The following is a 22,291-nucleotide window of genomic DNA, read 5'->3' as shown; positions in this document are numbered from 1 at the left end:
CACTGACTGTTCTTCCAGAGGTCCTGAGTTCAATTCCCAGCAACCACATGGTGGCTCACAACCATCTGGGATGGGATCCGATGCCCTCTTTTGGTGTGTCTGAGGACAGCCAGAGTGTGCTCACATACATAAAATAAAGAAATCTTTTAAAAGAAATATTCAAGCCTTTAATCTCAGCACTTGGGAGGCAGAGACAGGTGGATTTCTAAGTTCGAGGCCAGCCTGGTCTATAGAATGAGTTCCAGGACAGCCAGGAATACACAGAGAAACCCTGTCTCGAAAAAAAGAAAGAAAGAAAGAAAGAGAAAGAAAGAAAGATTCAAATGGTCAGAAGAAAATGGACGGCAAGATTTCTCCTACAAGAAATGACCATTCCTTTGCTTTTCTTCTATATCATCCCCCAAACCAAAACACATAAGTATGTATATGTATTGCTACGATCCCTGGAAGAGACATAAACAGCATCTACCCCTTCTCCTAAGGTCCTGATGACAAGCTGAAGTACAACTTCATCGCAAGTTCCCCAGGGAGAAACGATGAGTTTATTGTACTTACAGGGTGTCTTTCTTAGGGTTTTTATAGTTGCGAGGAGACACCCTGACCAAGGGCAACTCTTATAAAGGAAAACATTTTCATTGAGGCTGGCTTACAGTTTCAGAGGTTCAGTCCATTGCTGTCGTGGGAGGAAGCATGGCGGCTTGCAGGCAGACATGGTGCTGGAGAAGAGGCTGAGAGTCCTTACATCCGGATCGACAGGTGGCAGGAAGAGAGCTAAACTGGGCCTGGCTTGAGCATCTGAGATCTCAAAGCCCTTCGCGTGTACACACACACACACACACACACACACACACACTTCCTCCAACAAGACCTAATAGCACCACTCTCCATGAGCCTATGGGGGCCATTCTTTCAAAACACCACACAGAGCAGTGAGTGAGGTATTACAGACGAGAGCATAGATAATCTTGAAATAGCCATCCGGGAAAGCCTGTACCCAGCGGGGCTGTTGGCGTCCCTCTGGCTCCATAGGTAGATCCTCTCCTCTCATCCTTGACTTCTGTTCTCCACACCTCCTCCCGAGACGTGTGTAATTAGGGCAGAGCTGGAGACAGCGGGCTGAGAGGCAAGGCCGACTTCTACAGCGAAGCTCCCACGACCTCCCCCACGACCTCCTCCACGACCTTCCCCACCCTCTCCTTCTCTGAGAAAAAGTCAACAAGCCCAGCTGTGATGATCTTTTCCCAGCAGACCCAGCTGAATTCCTGAAGATGGTTGCTCCTGTACAAACAATATGCACTTGTCTGTATTTCTGTCTCCTTCCTGTTTCTGTCAACAGGAAACACTGAGCCACTTCATCGTTTGCCCCTCCCCTTCATTCATGCCAGATTTTGTGTGTGTGTGTGTGTGTGTGTGTGTGTGTGTTTTGGTTTGGTTTTGGTTTTCCTCCTAGAAATCGTCCCTGAATACATCATTACCCAGAATGCCATGTTGCCGCCTTCTTTTTTTTTTTTTGTTTTTCGAGACAGGGTTTCTCTGTGTTTCCCTAGCTGTCCTGGAACTCACTCTGTAGACCAGGCTGGCCTCGAACTCAGAAATCCGCCTGCCTCTACCTCCCAAGTGCTGGGATTAAAGGCGTGCGCCACCACCGCCCAGCATGCTGCCTTCTTTTAAGGGACAGACACGGGGAAGGGACAGGAGAGGGAAGAGAGATTTGGTGACTTGGGATTTTTTTTTTCACTTGTTGGCCCCTGAGTTCCTTGTGGGAGCTGGATACTTTCCCAGCTAAGCTCCGTGTGCACCCTCTTCCTCCAGGCGCCTACACCTTCAGGCCCTTGGCTCCCGCACCCTAGGTAAGCCTCCCCTTAGATTTCTAGGAAGCAAGGTGAGACAAGAGGAGCTTGTACGCAGATTTCTGGCAGACTGGACTATAAGGAGAGCAGAAAGGCAGCCTGCTCAGGAGAAGCTGAGCTGAGGAGAAATTCGGGGAGGTCCCCCCTGCTGGTACTTCAGGGTCCCTGAATGGTCCCAACTTAGACGAAGGGTCTGAGCCTGAAAGGGCTGGCCCCGAGGTAACCCAAGGCAATTCACAGTGCAAGGGAGGGCCCAGTCGGTATTCCCAGGCACTGAAAAGACCACAGCAGAGCAGGCCTGCAGGTGTAATGGCTTCGTGTTGGCTGCTGGTGTCCGCGTGGGGAACCCGCCCCCGCCCACCCTGTATTTACAGTCCACCCTTGACGTCATAGTCTCTGACGTCATAGTCTCTGGCGTCATAGTCACTGATGGTATAGTTACCTGCTCAGGGGTGAATTCTGCTTCTACAAGGATCCTGACTCACACATACATACTCACAGGCACTCTCATATACACCTCTCTCTCTCTCTCTCTCTCTCTCTCTCTCTCTCTCTCTCTCTCTCTCTCTCTCTCCACACACACTTCCCTTAATCTGTCATAGTATGAATTCAACACATCCCAATTTCTCCTGTTTCCCCTCAGTTGGGTTATTGGAAACTGGTATTCTGCTAAGTTAAAAGCTTCTAAGAGGTTTTTTTGAAGTTTTGTCTGTCTGTCTATTTTTTGTTTTTTTGTTTTTTGTTTTTTTTTTCTTTTGGTTTTTTGTGACAGGGTTTTTCTGTGTAGCCCTGGCTGTCCTGGAACTCACTCTGTAGACCAGGCTGGGCTCGAACTCAGAAATCCACCTGCCTCTGCCTCCCAAGTGCTGGGATTAAAGGCGTGCGCCACCACCGCGCAGCTCTGTTTCGTAGCCTTGGCTGTCCTGGAACTCACTCTGTAAACTAGGTTAGCCCTGAACTCACAGAGATCCACCTACCTCTGCCTTCGGAGTTCTGGGGATAAAGGTTTGTGTTGCCGCTGCTGCCCAGCTTCTAAGAGGTTTTTATTTATTATCGTGAGGGGTTAATTCAGACACAGAATGGGGCAAGGAATGGCTGTCCCAGAAGGCTAAAAGTAACCCAAGATAAAATAGCCCCTGAGCCTATAAAACCCCAGTTTCTACACACACTCTTGAGATTCTGATTGGTCCATCAGTCCCTCTGCTGATGCAGAAGCTCCTCCCAGGAGGTCTTGGGGGTTTGGGGTTTAGTTTGGTTTGGTTTGCTCACAGCCAAACATAGCTGCTTCTTCTTCTTCCTTCTTCTTCTTCTTTTGGTTTTTTTCGAGACAGGGTTTCTCTGTGTAGCCCTGGCTGTCCTGGAACTCACTCTGTAGACCAGGCTGGCCTCGAACTCAGAAATTCGCCTGCCTCTGCCTCCCAAGTGCTGGGATTAAAGGCGTGCGCCACCACTGCCCGGCAGCTTCTTTCCAAGAATTTTCATTCACACCTACAAACGAGTACAAACTGAAACTGTATCTGTTAGGATGTACTGTGTCATTTCATCTAACGCTTTGATCTCTTGATTTTAAAGGGAGCCACATTTGATTCTGGATCCAGTGTCATCCGGTAAGAGTTACGGTTAATTCTTAGGCAAATCCGAGGTATTGCCTGTGGAAAACAATCAGAAGAGATCAAAAGGGAAGAGAGAGAGAGAGAGAGAGAGAGAGAGAGAGAGAGAGAGAGAGAGAGAGAGAGAAACTCAGACCTAATGGGCGGGATGAAGCTGCCCCAGACTGTTGACAACCCTAGAGAGCCAAACACCTTTTCCCTTCCTGTTCCGAGAAAGGCGTCTCAGTCACTGCCCAGTGGAGCTAAGGGCAACTGGGCTGCACCAGCCTCAGATCTGACAGGAGACTAGAAGGCAGTCCTTTAGCCACAGGTATCTGTAGTTTCCTTCTGTGTTTCCTCCTGGGAAGAAGGGTGGTAGCCTCGGTCCCGGGTTGCTATGGAGACCAAGTGAGAGAATGGATAAGAATGTGCTTCCTGGGGCTGGCGAGATGGCTCAGCAGATAAGAGCATTGACTGCTCTTCCAAAGGTCCTGAGTTCGGATCCCAGCAACCACATGGTGGCTCACAACCACCCGTAATGAGATCGGACGCCCTCTTCTGGGGTGTCTGAGGACAGCTGCAGTAAATTACGCCAGAGTGAGCGGGGCAGGCAGAAGTCCTGAGATCAACAGCAGCCACACACATGATAGCTCACGGCCATCTATACAGCTACAGTGTACTCATACATACAAAATAAAATCTTTAAAAAAAAGAAGAAAAAGAAAAAAGAGAAAGTGCTTCCTGGACCAGACAGAGCTGGAGAATCTATGGGGATATTTGTTATTCGATGCCCCCCTTGACACAGTCCTCCAAACAAGTCCAACTTGTAATCCCTTGCCCATTTGACTCCATGCCCAGAAGGAATCTTCCATAGGATAAAAAGGCCAGGGACCCCCAACCAGTCAGTCTTTTCTGGGAACCAGTTTATAACTATCTGTCTATAACTATCTGTCTACACTACCCAAGGCCAACCCCAGTGGTGGGTACCAGGGGTGGTCAACATCGGGAATTTTTGCCCCGTATTTAAATCTCAATATATCTCAGCAGATAAAGGTCCTGCCACTGGAGACTGTACGGCGGTACCTGGTAACCAGAAGCCAAAGTTGGAGCCTGCTCCTGACCATGACTGGGGAGGGAAATGGGTCAGATGACCATGGATTAGCAGTGACCCCACTGATGCCTAGTAAGCGCTGTAGAAGGGAGCCCCAGGCTCCCCCCTTGCTAACCGTCACCCGGTGGGGTGCCGTTTACCTCCCTCAGTGCATTGCTGTCCTCTTGGTCACCCTGTTGACCTACCGGGCCTGTGGGCCCCTCTGCCCGCCACTTTACCCCCACTTTAAGTAATTTCTAAGCACCAGCATGGAAGAGGACTGGTGGGCTGGTGCCACAGGGAGGAATGGAGGCAGCGCCTTCTCCACTTTACCTCGTGATCGAGGGGGAGCCCCAAACGCATCTCTTCTACAGGAGAATGGCTGCATTTAGGATTACCAAATCACAGCACCACCCAAGGAAAATGGATGGCAGGAAATACAAAGGATTATGGGGTAACCCCGGGGTGCTTTCCAGGAGGCAGGTGTGCCGGTTAGATTTTATCTCCAACAGCGCCACCTCACTCGGGAGGAGGGAACTGCCAAGATCAAACTGGCCAGTGGCCATTTCTGAGAGAGATAGTCTTTATTGGTGATGGATATAAGAAGGCCAGCCCACCCTGGGCAGCACGATTGCCTAGGTCGGGGCTGTATAAGAAGGCAATAACTGAGCATGGGCCTGCAATCCAGCCAATGAGTGACCAGCAAGCAGCTTTCCTCCGGTGTCCTGCAAGAGCTCGCCATGACTTCCTTTGGTGACAGATGGTGACCTGAAAATATAAACCAAGTTAACCCTTTCTTTCCCAAGTTGCTTTGATGGCGATGTTTGTCCCAGCAACGGATAGGGAATTAGATCACCCCTGTCCTAGTCACCTTTAACCATTTTTAACTGTATGTAGTCCCAGGGGATTTGACAGCTTCTTTTGACTTCTGTAGGCACCAGGCAGGCACAGGGTCCACAGACACATAGACACAGGCTGTAGATAGGAAGATAGACAGATAGATAGATAGATAGATAGATAGATAGATAGATAGATCATAGATAGATACATAGATAAATAGCTATAGATAGAAAGAGAGACAGATAGATAGATTTTGTCTTGTTTTGTTTTGTTTCGAGGCAGGGTTTCTCTGTATGGCCCTGGCTGTTCTGGAACTCACTTTGTAGACCAGGCTGGTCTCGAACTCAGAAATCTAAGTGCCTCTGCCTCCCAAATGCTGGGATTAAAGGCATGCGCCACCACCTACCTGCTTAGATTTTTTACAAAAACCAAAAATTAAAACAAACAAACAGAAAACCTCAAAGGCATCACTAAGTAAAAGCTGTTGCCACGCAAACCCGGCAACCTGAGTTCAATCCCCAGGGCCCACAGTGGAAGAAGAGACCTAATTTCTAATATTGTTTCATGGCATCTACATAACGTGTATGTATGCATTCACACCCAAACACACAGGGGTCAATTCAATTATCCCTAACTATATACAAGAAAATAGGTGTTCTGTGCTCAACTGTAATAGAAGAAATGTCCTATAAGGAAACCACAACATACAAATAATAAGTGGCAGGAAGTGGGTGGCGTTGTCACTCAGAGCCTATTTTCACGGAGGCAAACCAAACCTGGTCAGGTCGTGCTAGGGACAAATGTGCTACAAAGAAGTGCTCTGCAATCCTGCCACCAGAAAGAGTGGTAACATTACTTTTCAAATGTTACAATACACAGTGGGACAAACAAATATAGGCACAGAAGAGCTTCAGTGTAAGATCAAGTATATCAAATATTTCAACTAGAAACAACCAGAAAGTTCTGTGGTGGCGCACGCCTTTAATCCCAGCACTTGGGAGGCAGAGGCGGGCAGATTTCTGAGTTTGAGGCCAGCCTGGTCTACAGAGTGAGTTCCAGGACAGCCAGGGCTATACAGAGAAACCCTGTCTCGAAAAACCAAAAACCCAAACCAAACAAACAAACAAAAAAACCAAAAAGTACTTACTACAGAAGCATCTCCCACCTGATTACCAGTGAGTATCTTTAGTATCTAATGGTCCAAAAACCACGGCCCAGGAGATTCCTGGAGGAATGGTTTACTCCAGGACTGTCCCAAAAAACACACAAATGAGCCTAAAATATCTTGTCTTATCGGGAACTAGGGAAAGAACCCGAGGTTACTGGATTCCTATCTTTAGTGAGGTCTCCTGTCGAGAGACAACCCATCAAACCCAGCTTGCGCACGGGAAATTTGAGCACCTTTCTCCTTTATTGCTGGGGTCCTAGAGTCACCTATGAACAGTGTCCCATTGAAGCTGAAGAGCTTCAGGATTTTTCTGAGCCCAGCCTTGGGAATAACTTCTCTCATTCTATCAGGAACAATCCACAGGAAGAGAAACCTATACTTCTGACTATAGAGTACCAAGGTTATCTTTTATTGAAAGAGATCGCCTAAGTAAAGCTTCCAGAATAGCGCTTAGAAAAGAAAAATAATAATAATAAAGTGTTTTTTAAAGATTTTTTGCTATTATGTTTCTCAGGTTTACTTATTTTTAAATGTCTTATGTGTATGTTTGGAGGTGTGTAGGTGTGAGTTAATGAGCCCCAGGTTGGTGCAGATGATGGCAGAGACCAGAAAAGGGTATTGGATCCCCAGGAACTGATAGGCAGTTGTGGATAGGAACCGAATCCACAGCCCCTTCAAGGGGAACACGTGCTCCTAACCGCTCAGCCATCTCTCCAGCCCCCATTCTTTCTTCTTAAAAGGAGGAAGCGTAAGATAAATGAGTCTGACAACCAATGTATGTGGTAGGAAGCATACTCAGGCTGCTGAGAGATAAATGAATCCCAGAAGCACTGGCCCAGAGCTGCATTCACTCCCTCAACAGTAAATCACAAAGGCGTCCAGGAAAGGAGTGGGTCATGTGCATGCGGGCATGGGTGTGTGTATGTAGGTGTTGTGTTTCATAAAAAGAAAGGGTATGTTTTGTAGAGGTGCATGTGGTATGGTGAGGTGGGAGGAGGAGGAGGAAGAGGAGGAGGAGGAGGAGAGGAGGAGGAGGAGGAGGAAGAGGAGGAAGAAGAGGAGGAGGAGGAAAAAGAGGAGGAGGGGAGGAGGGAGAAAGAGCGACTGGCCAAGAACACGTGGAGAAAGAGGAAGCCAAGCAACCCTTTTTACTGTGATGGTTCACAGGCCTACCTGGCTGTTGCCAGGTAACTGATGGGCGGAGCTTAGAAGGAATGCCAACAGTAGGAACAAGAGGTGAAGGGTGATTAGCTCTGTGTAAACACATCAGATCGTTTTTTTTTTTTTTTTTTTTTTTTTTGCTCTCTGCCCAGTTCCTGGCCCACCTTCCGGGCAGCTGGCATGAAGGCTTTCGAAGAAAAATAAATAGAAGTCCACGCTCCCGTAGCGATTCAGCTTACACAGTGGATCCAGTTCGATTCTGGGAGGAACAGCCTTTGGTTTGGTTTTCTTTGCTTTGATGCGGGTCAGAGTTCCTGAATGGCAAAGCCAGGAAAACCTGCTCTATGGAGGATTTTGACCAGAGCATGCTTGGGGGAGGGCGAGAGCTAAGGTAGTTCTACAAACAGGAGACAATAGAAGGCTCCTTACCCTTTTCCCAGTGAAACTGCAGCGTAAACATTACCCAAGAGCGGCCAGGGACCCTGGCTGCCTCCCACAGGGGAAGCCACACTCTTGAGAATAGAGACAAGAGAAAATATACATAGCGCGTCTTTTTTTTGTTTTGTTTTGTTTTGTTTTGTTTTGTTTTGTTTTTCGAGACAGGGTTTCTCTGTTAGCCCTGGCTGTCCTGGAACTCACTCTGTAGATCAGGCTGGCCTCGAACTCAGAAATCCACCTGCCTCTGCCTCCCGAGTGCTGGAATTAAAGGCGTACACCACCACCGCCCGGCCCATAGTGAGCTCTTAACCGGCATCTAGAGCTTGCCAGTCACCTCCGTGTGTCTCAGGATTGCCCTACGGTGTCATTTATAAAAGTAGGAAGCAGCTTCTGGAGACGCCAATAATGCGCTCGTGGTCACTCAGAGAGGCGGAGCTAGACTGAGCCTGCGCCGTCTGGTCGTGGACGGTGAGGATGTAGGCGGTACCCCCAAAAGTCATCTCGTGTTCACGGACCTCTGGTTCCTTTCATTGGCTGCCTGCCTCAGAGAGGGATCTCAGAGCTGGCATCCTTCAGACCCGAGGACTAGATGACAAAAGACACCAAGACGGTCGTTAAATCCGAGGACATGCACTGCGGATGTTAACTGCATGTTTCAGGCACGCAGCGCGCGGCTCCTAAGGGAGGCATTCTCTCCTTCAAAATGGATCTCTCCTTCGTTCTCGGAGACTCCAGTCTAAGGATAATCCTGTGCTGACTGGTAGCAGCTAAGACTCTCCGAGGCGACAGATCTTACACACACACACACACACTCACACTGGGCCATGACCTCATAGCGTTGCTTCTTAGGGATTGTTCCTCTCCCCTACTTTAAACTCTGGAGGCTGACTCTTCCCTCCTGATAACAGGACTCCCTGGAGAGAACTAGGTCAGCACCTGGCTCCTCAGAGAAAGGAAGGGGGAAACTTGCAAAACACTACTAGGAGAGGCATTGCAGACAAATTCCCCGGGTCCACACCCTTCCCGCTCTCAGCTCTGGGCATTCCCAGCATCCAGGAATCTCTCTCCAGCTACAGAAGACCTGCATCCGGTCGGTGTGAACGTATTAAGTTCATTTTTAATGCTCATTCTTGCCTGGTGTTCCTATTTATATAACTTCTCTGCAGAGATGGTTGATTTGGCAGAAACTCTCTTGGCTAGACACCTTTTTTCCCATCCGCCTTAGGAATCAAAGTGACAGCTTTATCTAGACGTGGTGGCACACACCTTTAATCCCAGCACTTGGAAGGCAGAGGCAGGCGGATTTCTGAGTTCGAGGCCAGCCTGGTCTACAGAGTGAGTTCCAGGACAGCCAGGGCTACACAGAGAAATCCTGTCTCAAAAAATAAAAAGAAGAAAAATGGGGGGGAGGGACAGTTTTGGTCATCTTCAAAGAGAGATCTCGGGTTGTTTTTTTGTTTGTTTGTTTGTTTGGTTTGGTTTGGTTTAGTATTTTTTGCTCTTGGAAATTACTTTCCTATGCTTTTATATGAGAGTGATCATATCGGGACAGCTACATTTTGTATTCTAAAATCAAGAATCGTGGTTGCCACACCACAGCGTTGAGAGAGAGAGACGGTAGAAGCTTGGAATGCTTCGAGCATTCTCCAAAGGATGAAGCTGGACATAGTGGTACTTGCACACCAATCACCCCAACTATTACAGAGACCAGCCTTGGAGCACAGACCAGCCTGAGCAATAAGAGCAAGACCCTCGACTCAAAAGGAAAAGTTCTGTATGGTTGGTAAAGTCATTTGTGAGACTCCCTCTTCCTCAGAGCCAGGCTCCTGCAGTTCTGACACACTAGCTCTGCCAACCCAGGGGTCAACATAGCTCGGTACATTGACTTTTGAATCTGCTTTGGTCCAATCTAAACCTAAACTATATGCAATAATTCATCTCGAGTGTCACTGTATTGGAGAAGAAAAACAGTAAGTTGAGAAAAACACAAGCCAAAATATTTCATCATAACTTAAAACCCATTCCCTAGACAAGGGCTGGGGCATGCACGGGTAAGATCGATGAGAAAGGACACCTCAGACGATTGTCAACATTGACGACTGCAGACATGTCAGCAAAATCAAACCTCTCAAGTCACTGGGAACCCTGAACACAGTATTGACTAAAACAAGACTTTGAATGCAAATGAGTACAAGGTTTGGTTTTATTTATTTATTTGATTTAAAAAAATCATACCTCTAAATTTTAAAGATATCTTTTATTTTTATTTATGTGTGTGGAGATATATGTATATACATATATATGCCACCAATACACAGATGCCTGTGGGAGACAGAAGAGGGTGTCGGATCCCCTGGAGCTGGATTTAGGTTTTAGTTACTAACTTTGATAGGCTGAAGAATGAGGTACGAAGAACTTTCCAGAAGTTCGAGTGTAGAGCACAAGTCTCGTGTACTTTGAGCCTCATTATTGCATTCCCTCAGGACGGACTATGCTATGGAATCTCTGTGCTTGATGACACAGGACACAGTTGGTTATTGACCTCCGGAAGGTGCTATCTGGGATGTGTAATAAAGTGCTTCAGGTGCCTGAAAAAGGAAGGTGATGTAGTTGTACAAAATCATTTCACATATTTAAAAAAAAAAAAACACAAAAGGACAATTTTGGCACAACAGAAAGGGAGCCCTTATTTCAAGAACCCTTGGTTGTTTGTTTTATAAAACCCGACTTCATGGTTTATCTTTTTTTTTTTTCCTTTCATTCAAGAAAAACATATTACTAGCCAGGAAAGTTGCTCCTGCCTTTAATCCCAGTTTTTGGGAAGCAGAGGCAAGTGGATGTGAGTTCAAGGCCAGCCTGGTCTATAAAGCAAGTTCAGGACAGCTACAGGTATACCAGAAGAAACTCTGTCTCAAAAAATAAAGGAAAACAAAAAGCACTGTAGCAAGCACTTAAGTTTCTATAGGGGATCTTCAGGCCTACCATAGCTGAAATCCATTTCTATAGAGGAAAAAAAAAAGCCCATTTATTAAACATTATTTTCATTCTCAGACATTGTTCTTGGGTGAGAACATGGTTGGGTGAGAGTAGCAATTTCTCTTTGCCCTGTCCTTTCCCACATCGTATGGACCGAGAGCATCATTTTTTTAGCACTGTCCACAAATCGAAATGCAGTCGTGGAGAAGCCCGAGAGAAACCACATGGGTTTCATTTGGAAGACACGCAAGGCCGGATGGAATGGTTCAAAGGTGTACTTCCAAGCCAGAAACCAGCAAACCAGTATGTCTTAGGAGATATCGGCAGAGTGGATGGTGATCGACACCAGGGAGCAAGGTCCCAGGAGTGGCCATGCAGGTGGGCTGCTGGAGGAATCGAGCAAGTTCGTAGGCGGCGGACACCAAACTGCCCCACAGTACTTCATCAAGCCCAACAAAAGAGAAAACGGACGTGAGACAGCTGCGATTTAAAACTATCTCGTCTAAGGTCTTCGACGGCTCAGTGGTGTTACAGCCACTTTTGTTTCCGGAAAACGGGTCAGGGTCTTCTCTGGACTCGCAGGCCTCTGACATCGAGGAGACAGCCATTACTCCTTCACACAAATCTAGTCGTGAGGAGCACACGGTTTAAGGCGGGTCCCACTGAGCACCTTGGAGAACTCGCGGGGAAAGCAGAGACTTTCAACTTCACCCAGAGAAGATGGTGCGAGGCTAATCAATGGTTTTACATCCTGAACTCAGGAACAACAAACAACCGTGAAACAGAACGGAACGGTCCCGCTTCTCGATGGGTGGGGGAGGGGAAGACAAGGGAGGATCAAGGCTATACAAGGCACACACAAGACAGAGCGTGTGCTCTTCTTCAGAGTCAGCCAGAGTACTTTTGCTATAAGATCGTGACTCTAGAGCGCCTGCCTAACAATTTGTTACATACGTATATTCATACATACATACATATATCCATCCATCCATATATTGCTGTATACATACATACATACATTGCCGTATGGTATAAAGTAGAAAAATAGAGGAAATAAGGCCTCTTAATATCCCTCTAAACATTAGAGGCAACTTTGTAGAAAAAGGTGGTTGGCGCTGCTGTCTTAGGCAGTCTTTTGTTGCACATATCCCAACAGGGCAAGATGGCGAGCAACAGGATGAAGCCCCCCAGCAGGACGCAGAAGCCACTGAAATAAAAGGCGATGTCATAGGTCTCGGTCCAGTCGTAGAACCAACCTGAGGAGAGAGTCATTAAAACAAAGTGAGTTTCGTAGACGCTGGGTGCCTGCTCCCTGACCTGCTTCCAACATGGCTACCAGTGTTTTAAGAGAGGAGTTTGTTCAATTTTTTTTTTTTTTCAAGACAGGGTTTCTCTGTATAGTTCTGGCTGTCCTGGAACTCACTCTGTAGACCAGGCTGGCCTCAAACTCAGAAATCTGCCTGCCTCTGCCTCCCAAGTGCTGGGATTAAAGGCACATGTCACCACTGCCCGGCAAGTCTGTTCAATTTTTGAGGCAGGTATTTTTAGTTCCTTCCAGCTGAGGAATGGGCACAAAGTCAGAGGAGGTAGATCAGCTTATTCGACTATATCGCAGGTGTGTGTGTGTGTGTGTGTGAGAGAGAGAGAGTGTACATGCGTGTGTGTGCACATGTGCATGCGGATGTGTGCGTGCATGCATGTGTGTGCACGTGTGCATACATATGTGTATCTGTGTGTGTGTGTGTGTGTGTGTGTGTATACTGAGTCAGGGACTCATGTAGCCCAGGCTGACCTAAAGCTCACCATATACCAAACGTGAGCTTGAATTTCACACTTTAGACCCTACCAAGTGCTAGGGCGACAGGCGTGAGCTACCACCCCTGGTTGTAGACCGGGCTGGCGAATGAACCAAGGGCTTCCTCCATGCTAGGCACACACTCTACCAACAGGGCTACACACCCCGAGCCCTATCAGAATCATCTTGAATAAACTACCGTGAAAGAATCCATTTTACTTCGAGTGAATCTTTGCTATGGCTGAGGACGTCTCTATCTGGAAATGTCACCGAGAGGAAGAACTGAGCTGACTTGAATGAGCATCTTACCAACTATGGGTGGCCCGAGGCTGTTCCCAAGGCCAGCAAAGAACATAAGTATTCCGTAGGCGTGGGCTAATTTGTCGATCCCTACAGTCTTCGTGGTCACGTACGGGAAGATGGACCAATTACCAGTAAGAAACCCCAAGATCCCAGAAAGGATCGCCAGCGCCACGTAACTCTTGGCAAAGGGGATTGCGCACAAGGCCAGGCCGGTCATGATCAGGGTGGCTACGTAGAGATACAAGGTGTTGATCCACTTGAAGTCAGCCAGGATGCCCAAAAGAAGCTTGCCCACGGCTGTCATGATGCCGAAAATGGAGATGAGAGGCATGGTAAGATCCTCTTCCTTCACGTGGTAACTTCTCGCGACGTCCTCCATGAGCAGCGACGGTGGGAACCCTCCGATGTCAAAAAGCAAGATGGCGAGGAAAAGCGCAGAGAAGACTTTGTTTTTAAAGAGAGACGCGGTCTCTCCGCAGTAGTTCCTATATAACTGCCATTTCCTCTTGGCAAACTGCTTGCAAAAGGTAGTCTGTTCCGCGACCTTCTTTTTGTACGGCTCGGGCTCCTTGGTGTGTGCAGCGACGGTGGGGTTTTTAGGAAGGGAAGTCTCCCGTCCCCAGTCACCCTTGGGCAAGCATTTATCTTCGCTACTATAGCCCTTGTCTTGGAAGTTCCTCATTTCTTCCTGGTTCTTCTCTTTCTCGTTGTAGAGGGAGTATCGGTCTGGAACATTCTCCGGAGCTGACTTTTCGGGAAAAGGACAGTCGGAGGTTTGCAAGGGCCTCATCAGGCTGCCACAGGCTAGGATGTTTAAAGCCAAAGCACCCACGATGAGCAGGCATCCATCCAGGCCGTAGAACTCAATCAACATCCTCTGCAGTGCGGCATAGATGAACAGGCCCACACTGGAACCTGCAAGAGAGCAAGGCCAGGTCAGTCTTGATCGCTTTTTATAACCTTAAAACACTTTTTCTTTTTTTCTTTCTTTTTTTTTTTTTTTGACTTTTCGAGACAGGGTTTCTCTGTATAGCTCTGGCTGTCCTGGAACTCACTCTGTAGACCAGGCTGGCCTCGAACTCAGAGATCCGCCTGCCTCTGCCTCCCAAGTCCTGGGAGAACACGCATTGGCAGCATTACGATTATGCTTATTATTTACATGGCATTCATGGGGTCTTTGTATCAATGCTACAAGAACACTCAGATGACAGCATATCAGAACGGACAGGACATCCATCTTCAGCATAATGTTCAAAGACCCTGTTTACATTTAGGATTTATTTTATCTTTTAAAGGATTTTTTACGTTTTTATTTTATGTGTTTGTGTGTTTTTTCTTACATGGTTATATGTATGCCACCCATATACAGTATGTAAGGAGGCCAAAAGAAGGTATTGGATCCCCTGGAACTGGAGTTTATAGAGAGTTGTTAGCCGTCATGAATGTGGGTGTGGTGTGTGGTGTGTGTGTGTATGTGTGTGTATGTGTGTGTATGTGTGTGTTGGCAACCAATGTCGGGTTCCCTGCAAGAACAGCCAGTGCTCGTAAGCACTGAGCATCTTCAACCTCAGGACTTACCATTCTTTTTAAATGATGTGTGTATGTGTCTCTGTGGAGTGGGGCCCGCAAAGGCCAAATGAGGACAATGGATTCCAGGGGTGGGGGACTGGAATTACAGGTGGCTCTGAGCCGCCTGATGCTGGTGCTGGCAACTGAACTTGGGTCCTCTGTGAAAGCCATTAATGCTTTTACCTGCTGAGTCAGCTCCCCAGCTCACTGTGTGTACTTGGATACAGGATCTTTATCATTTCTAGTGGTCCTACTGAGGACATCCTACTATAATCCCCAATCCACATAGGAAGTGAGTTAGGGCTAGAGAGCTTGAAAAATTTACCACAGATCTCAAAAGTTGTAAACAACACAGCAGGACTCTATTTAGTCAGCCCGACTCCAGGAAACTCTGGAGTTTATTTTTTAATTTTAAAATGACATGTGTTCGCGTAGTGTGGATTTTTATATGGCTGTGCAGTTTCCAGAGTCTGACTATGAGTATGTGTGTGTATATGTGTCAGTCTGTCTCTACGTCTGTCTGTCTGTGTCTGTTTCTTTGTGTGTGTTTGTGTGTTTCTGTGTCTGTCTCTATGTGTGTCTGTCTCTCTGTGTGTGTATATATGTGTGTTACTGTGTCTGTGTATGTGAGTGTGTGTGTCTGTCTCTATGTGTATCTGTATTTTTGTGTGTGTATCTATATGTGTGTCTGTCTGTCTGTCTCTGTATGTGTTTGTCTCTATGTGTATGTGTATTTTTGTGTGTATCTATGTTTGTGTGTCTGTCTGTCTCTGTATGTGTCTGTCTCTTTGTGTGTGTATGTGTATGTGTGTGTCTGTCTCTATGTATGTCTGTGTCTATGTCTGTCTGTGTGTGTCATATGTGTGTGTCTGTGTCTGTTTCTATGTGTTTCTGTCTCTGTGTGTAGGTTTGTGTATGTGTGTCTGTGTCTGTCTGTGTCTGTCTCTTTGAGTGTGTGTTTGTGTTAGTGTGTCTTTGTGTGAGTGTTAGTGTGTGTCTGTGTCTGTCTTTATGTGTACCTGGTCTGTGTGTGTGTGTGTGTGTGTGTGTGTAGGTCAGAGGACCGACTTTTGGGAGTTAGTTCTCTCCTATTATGAGAGTCTCAGGACTTAACCTCTGTAAAGTGCATTTACCTACTTTACAGTAAATAAAACCGTCTTGCTGGTCCTCATCGTCTTCGCAACTGCTCCTTGACTGCATTTTGTACTAAGTGTAGAATGTTGCAGTGAGCTCCATGTTACATTTCTATTGCCTTTGTAAAAGCAAATTTTTGCCATTTCATCTTTAAGATGACTGCTATAGGTTAGTTCATTTTAGGATGTTTGTATTGGTTTGATCACTCAAATTCATTGCAGACTCGTCAGAATAAGTGATTTATATTTTTAATGCATTAATAGAAGTATAAGAAAAGGCTGAAGTGAGATTTGATGGAGTATTCCAATTATAGTATACATGGCACAGGGACAAAAATGCCTCCTCTTCACCATCGATCTCCCTAAGCACACTGCAATGTTTAATTTATGCTGTTCTTGTTGGGTTCTTATTTCAATTTTTTTTAAAATTGAGTATTTAAAAAATTTAAATATCACTAGGAAATGTCATGAAACAGCAGGAGAATGTAAACAAGTTAAATTTTAAAATTCTGCATTAGATGATCTTAGTAGATGTACATCCTGTAAAAACCCATCTTATCAAAAACTATTATAACAAGGAGCAAAGGGATATATATGCTGCAATTAGAGCGCTGGGGGCTCTTGCAGAGGACCCAAGTTCAATTCCCAGCACCCACAGGGCTGCTCTCAACCATCTGTAACTGCAATTTCAGGTGGATTTCAGCACCCCTAGTGGTCCTCTCAGGCATTGCATGAATGTGGTGTAAAGACATAACATGCAGGCAAAACACCCATACCCAGAAAATAAAAATAATTAATAAACAAATTCAATCCCCTCCCCATCTTTGAAAAGTGGTGCATGCTCCAGCAGCTGAAAATGATTCCGAAAACAAGGAAAGAAGTGGAATGGGGGAACTTCAAGACCAATATTCCGCTTCATGGAACGGCTTCTGACTTCTGTCTAACCCGCTATACATATTGTAATAAGACGCCACACACGTTAAACACTAAACGTGATTTTTTTTTTTAAGGCTTAAACTTATTGTGTATGAGTGTTTTTCTTACATGCCTGTCTGTGCACAGCATGCGTGGCTGATTCCAGGAGAGGCCGAAGAAGAAGGCATTGGATCCTCGGGTACTGCTGTTACATATGGCTTTGCCCTGCCATGTAGATGCTTGGCACTGAACCTGGGTTCTCTAGAAAAATAGCCATGTTCTTCACCACTGAGCCATCTCTCTAGCCCCTTAGATGTAGTCTCAATGTTTTCAAGTTCTGTTTTGGGGGCAGAGAGATGGATCGGCGCAGCTGAGGATCTGAGTTCAGTCCCTGTGCCTCACATGGTAGAAGGGGACCATCTTCAGCAAGTTTTCCTAAGACCACTGTGTGAGCTGTGTGTGGCAAGTAAGTGTCCACACTTACCCGTCCACACTTACCCGTGAATGCGCGAAGTGGATGCATGCCATGAGTGCCCGCTCCTACAAACACACAATCATACACACACACACAATCATACACATTAAGACAAACACAATCACACACATGACCATACACACACACACACACACACACACACACACACACTAAGACACACAATCACACACAGAACTATACACACACGCACAATCACACACATGACCTTATATACACACACACACTAATACACACAATCACACACCTGACCACACATACACATAATAAACACACACACAATCACATACAGGACTGTACATACACACACACACATACTAACAAACACACAATTGCACACATAACCTTATACATACACACACACTAACACACACGATCATACACACACACAATAACACACGACCATATATACACACACACACTAACACACACAATAATATACACACTAGCACACACTAGCACACACAATCACATACACAACCTTATATATACACACACAAACACATACTATTATACACACACACAATCACACACATGACTGTACACACACACAATCACATACATGACCGTATACACACACACACACAAACACACACAATAATACACACACTAGCACACACACTAGCACACACAATCACACACACAACTGTACATACACACACAATCATACAGGACCATACATACACACACACACTAACACACACACAATCACACACACTACTGTATATACACATATACAATTACACACATGACCATACACACACACACACACACACACACGGATAAAGAAATACAAGTTAATAGTTCCACTTTCTGCTTTGCTCTCAAGTTGAAGAAGAATTGCCATTGCTCACCAGCAGAATCCATCTGTCCATATCCTGAAATAGCAAGTCACTTCAGCGGATACTACTGAACTGCCTCAATGCACTGTGTGGCCAAATTCAGTGTTTCAGCCTGTATCCCATGAGAACACGGCGATGACTTAGAGAAGACTCGGGAATTCTATGGGGCGATGGGAACGGATCTCAGCGTTTTCTCGTGGAGTTTTGGAAAATGCAAAGCTCTAATTTTTAATCGTCTACAAGAACATCTTAATTGAAAAATAGCCGACGTAAGAGAGCAGAGTGAGAGAACACGCTAATTACACTTTCATCGGAGTCTAGATCTTACGCGGCTACAGACAGGAAAAAAATAATTGGTGTTTAGGGAACCTCGAACAGTAAGAGGCACACATGTGCATTAATTAGCTCATCAATACCAATTGCTTCCAGCTTTTCCGTGAGAGGCCAGAGAACAGATATTTAAGACATGAGTCATCCATGCAGGTCTGTCCTCAGTACAGAATCCTCCCGGGAAACACGGAGACACCAAACAGCAGAAAACCAGCTATTTTTGGATACTCAGTTTCCCCGAATGTTTACACACTGTACTGGCTGGTTTTGTGTGTCAACTTGACACAGGCTGGAGTTATCACAGAGAAGGGACTTTCAGTTGGGGAAGTGCCTCCATGAGATCCAGCTGTGGGGCATTTTCTCAATTAGTGATCTAGGGGGTAGGGCCCTTGTGGGTGGTGCCATCCCTGGGCTGGAAGTCTTGGGTTCTATAAGAGAGCAGGCTGAGCAAGCCAGGGGAAGCAAGCCAGTAAGGAACATCCCTCCATGGCCTCTGCATCAGCTCCTGCTTCCTTCCTGACCTGCTTGAGTTCCAGTCCTGACTTCCTTTGGTGATAAACAGCAGTGTGGAAGTGTGAGCTGAATAAACCCTTTCCTCCCCAACTTGATTCTTGGCCATGATGTTTTGTGCAGGAATAGAAACCCTGACTAAGACACACACCATGAAATGTTTTCTTCACTTATTAAAATAGGGCTCAAAATAGAAAAGCTGAGCTTATGCAATGCGCAAGATCAGACAGCAAAACAGACTGGATCAGAGGCCAGTTTCCTAACCTCTGTCCACCACTGAGGAGGATCGCAGCCCACCATCTTTTTACAGTTTTGCGGCTGTTTGTTTTGATACAGGCTCCCTCAATGTACCCAAAGCTGGGGCTTGAACTCCAATTCCTCCTGTCTCAGCCTGCTGAGTACTAGAATGGTGTACATCATTTTAGCCACATCAGGCTAAAACCTTTGCCTCATGCTTATACGTTTACATTTTACCCTTCTCAACCTGCTGGTCATGTTTCAAGAAACTGGCTCCTGGTCTCTTTTTGAAAAACTTCAACTGTGACTCTCTGTTTTGCTGAGATCTCCTTAGATGAAGGAAAATCATGCCCGGCTTTACTTTCAAATCTGCGATGGGCCTCCCACAGGTTGAAACCAAAAAACCCCTTCAATTCTCGACTGCCCACGCCTGTTGCCTTTTGATTTGCTTTGTTAAAGTGCAGGCCCTCTGCCCTGTCCTCTCCACGGATGGCAAAGCGAGAGCCACGCAACGGCAGGACATCTTCAATAACTTTAGCATCAGTGAATTTGAACAGGACTGCGATGTTTTGAGGACAGTTACAATCATTGGTCCTCCTACCTTCTGTGTGTGCCTTGACAGTCCCCCAAACAAAGGGCCATGCCTGATATTACTATTCCCATTTTACAGTTTAGAAAACGGAGGCCCATCGCAGACAAGTATCAGGTCCAACACCAACCAGTGAATGACAGAAGTCTAGCTTCAGGGGGCAGCTAAAAACACTTCCTCCAGCAAGGAGAGAGGAAGTGGACACAAGCCACGCCCCCACCCTAGCCACGCCCCCACCGAGTCTAGCCCAGAAGTTGGCTCCAATGGATAACAACTTGCAAAAGAAAAATTAGTTTTCTCTAGCAGATGGCCAACACAAAACAAACTCGGTGCTAGTTTTGGAGGACCTTTTTGTTGTTGGTTTTTAATTTTTGTTTGTCTCAGAATACTTTGTCTGGGCATTTTTATCTTTTTTTCTTATCCTACAAAACCTCTGCTTATATACGATGGTTTCTGATTTTGTTTTGAGGTGATTTCTATGCACACTAATGTGTATGTCTCCGCGTCTATGTGTGTTTCTTGGGCTCTTCATTTTTTGTTGTCATATTCAGGTTTCTTTGTTTTCTGATCTTATTTTATGATTATTTGTTTATTTATTTTCTTGGATGCCTGTTTGTTTTCTAATGAGAAAGGATGTGTGGATATGGCTGGTGGTGAGGTAGGGGGGACTCTAGGAGGAGCTGAGGGAGGAGCAACCCTACTGTAAAAAAAAAAATCCATTTTCAATTTGAAATAAATAACTTCCTGTTCTTGCATTGTCAAATTTGTGGAGATCGTCTTAGTTGTTCCAGCTCCAGGTGATCTGACGCCCTCTACTGGCATCTCTGGGTACCTGCACTCACATGCACAAACCCACACACAGACATACATACAATTAAATAGATCTTTAAGAAGTCTGGCCCCAGGATGTGTGTGATAACTGCTTTTTAACTACACACACACACACACACACACACACACACACACGCACGCACGCACGCACGCACGCACGCACGCACGCACGTTTGCACACACAACTTTTATCTTTCAGGTTTCTGGACCACAGTTACTCCACATTCCTGGGTGATAATAGCAGGCGTTTTAAACTACATTCCCACTGCTCTAGCATCCTACCATCTGCTCAGCCTTCAGCCCCATCTCCTCCTGGATCACAGCTCACACTTCCTACCTAGTACCCGGACTTCCTTAGACAAGCTGGGTCAGTATCCAATGTGGTTCCCCTTGTGGCCCCTGGCTAGCCTCAAGAATAAGGCATTTCTGTAGATCTGAGTACCTGATAGCAGTTTAAGTCTGGTAGCTTGGCTGAGCTAGACCTCCCAGGTCCTCCTACCCTCAACCCCCCACCCCCAACAACAACTAGCTTGGGTAAACTGAGCTTGTTGCTAAGTTAGCAGTGTATCCCCTAAACCAGTGGGCAACCTTCCTAATGTGGTGACCCTTTAATACAGTTCCTCCTGTTATGGTGACCCCCACTCCCGCAACCATAAAATGATGTTCATTGCCACTTCATAACTATAATTTTGGTACTGTTATGAATCATAATGCAAATATCTGATATGCAGTATATCTGATATAAGGCCCCTTTAAAAAAAAGTGCATTGAACCCCCAAAGGAGTCACGTCATGACCCCATAGGTTGAGAACCTCTGCCCTAACTAGACTGATAAAATATTGGCCACAGAAATTAATATTACCCTAACGTCTTTTTTAAAAAAAAAAAATTCATCTAAAACGTGAAGTAACATTTCAAAACATCTAGAGGAGCCCAGAAATTATATTTAAATCTTATATATGTTTTTCTTTGTTTGTTTGAGACAGGTTCCCTCTACATATAGCCCAGACTGGCTCCAGTGTGTGGTCACAAACCTTCCACACCAAACACAAGTGTGAAATGAAAGAGGTGCTTTGAACTATCCCAGCTTGGCTTAAAATGTATATTTTATGGCTTCGGGGATCATCTGTTAGATAAGAGTGTGTGTTGCTTGAATGTGGAGATAAATCAGTAAGTCCTGGTCAGAGATCAAGCCCTTAGGCAGGTTGTAAGTTCTACATAATGTAGCAAGGCTGACCCCAGGCTCTCAGACAGTGACTGCATGGATATTTGTTCTGTTTCCTTCCTGTCCTTGTTTTGTTTTGTTTTGTTTTGTTTTGTTTTGTTCGAGACAGGGTTTCTCTGCATAGCCCTGGCTGTCCTGGAACTCACTCTGTAGACCAGGCTGGCCTCGAACTCAAAAATCCACCTGCCTCTGCCTCCCAAGTGCTGGGATGAAAGGCGTGCAGCGCCACCACCACCCTGCTTCTGTCCTTCCTTCTTCCTCAGAGCAGGAGATTTCAGGATTCTCTGCTTTTCACCCGAGCCCTTTCCCGTAGATGGTTGACAACACCCCGGGCCTGGAAGCTGCTTCTACATACATGACACTGAAATCTAGTAATCAGATTTGCCATTCACAGATCTTGGCAGCAG

At 46.0% G+C, this 22,291-nt stretch overlaps 1 protein-coding gene across 1 annotated transcript in view; it reads right to left on the bottom strand.

The window, feature by feature from the left end:
• Positions 1–11,005: 11,005 nt before the first annotated feature.
• Positions 11,006–22,291, bottom strand: part of Slc16a9 (solute carrier family 16 member 9) — a 41,072-nt gene continuing 29,786 nt past the window's right edge. The window contains exons 4-5 of the mRNA XM_031348171.1: positions 13,217–14,125; positions 11,006–12,368 (exon numbers count right to left, since the gene is read on the bottom strand). Of these exons, the coding sequence (XP_031204031.1) occupies positions 12,187–12,368; positions 13,217–14,125 (1,091 nt within the window). The 3' untranslated portion in view covers positions 11,006–12,186. The remainder of the gene's footprint in view (positions 12,369–13,216; positions 14,126–22,291) is intronic.

Source organism: Mastomys coucha, unplaced genomic scaffold, assembly GCF_008632895.1.
Source record: "Mastomys coucha isolate ucsf_1 unplaced genomic scaffold, UCSF_Mcou_1 pScaffold3, whole genome shotgun sequence".
Classification (NCBI taxonomy): Eukaryota; Metazoa; Chordata; class Mammalia; order Rodentia; family Muridae; genus Mastomys; species Mastomys coucha.
This window is presented reverse-complemented; position numbering and strand designations above follow the sequence as displayed.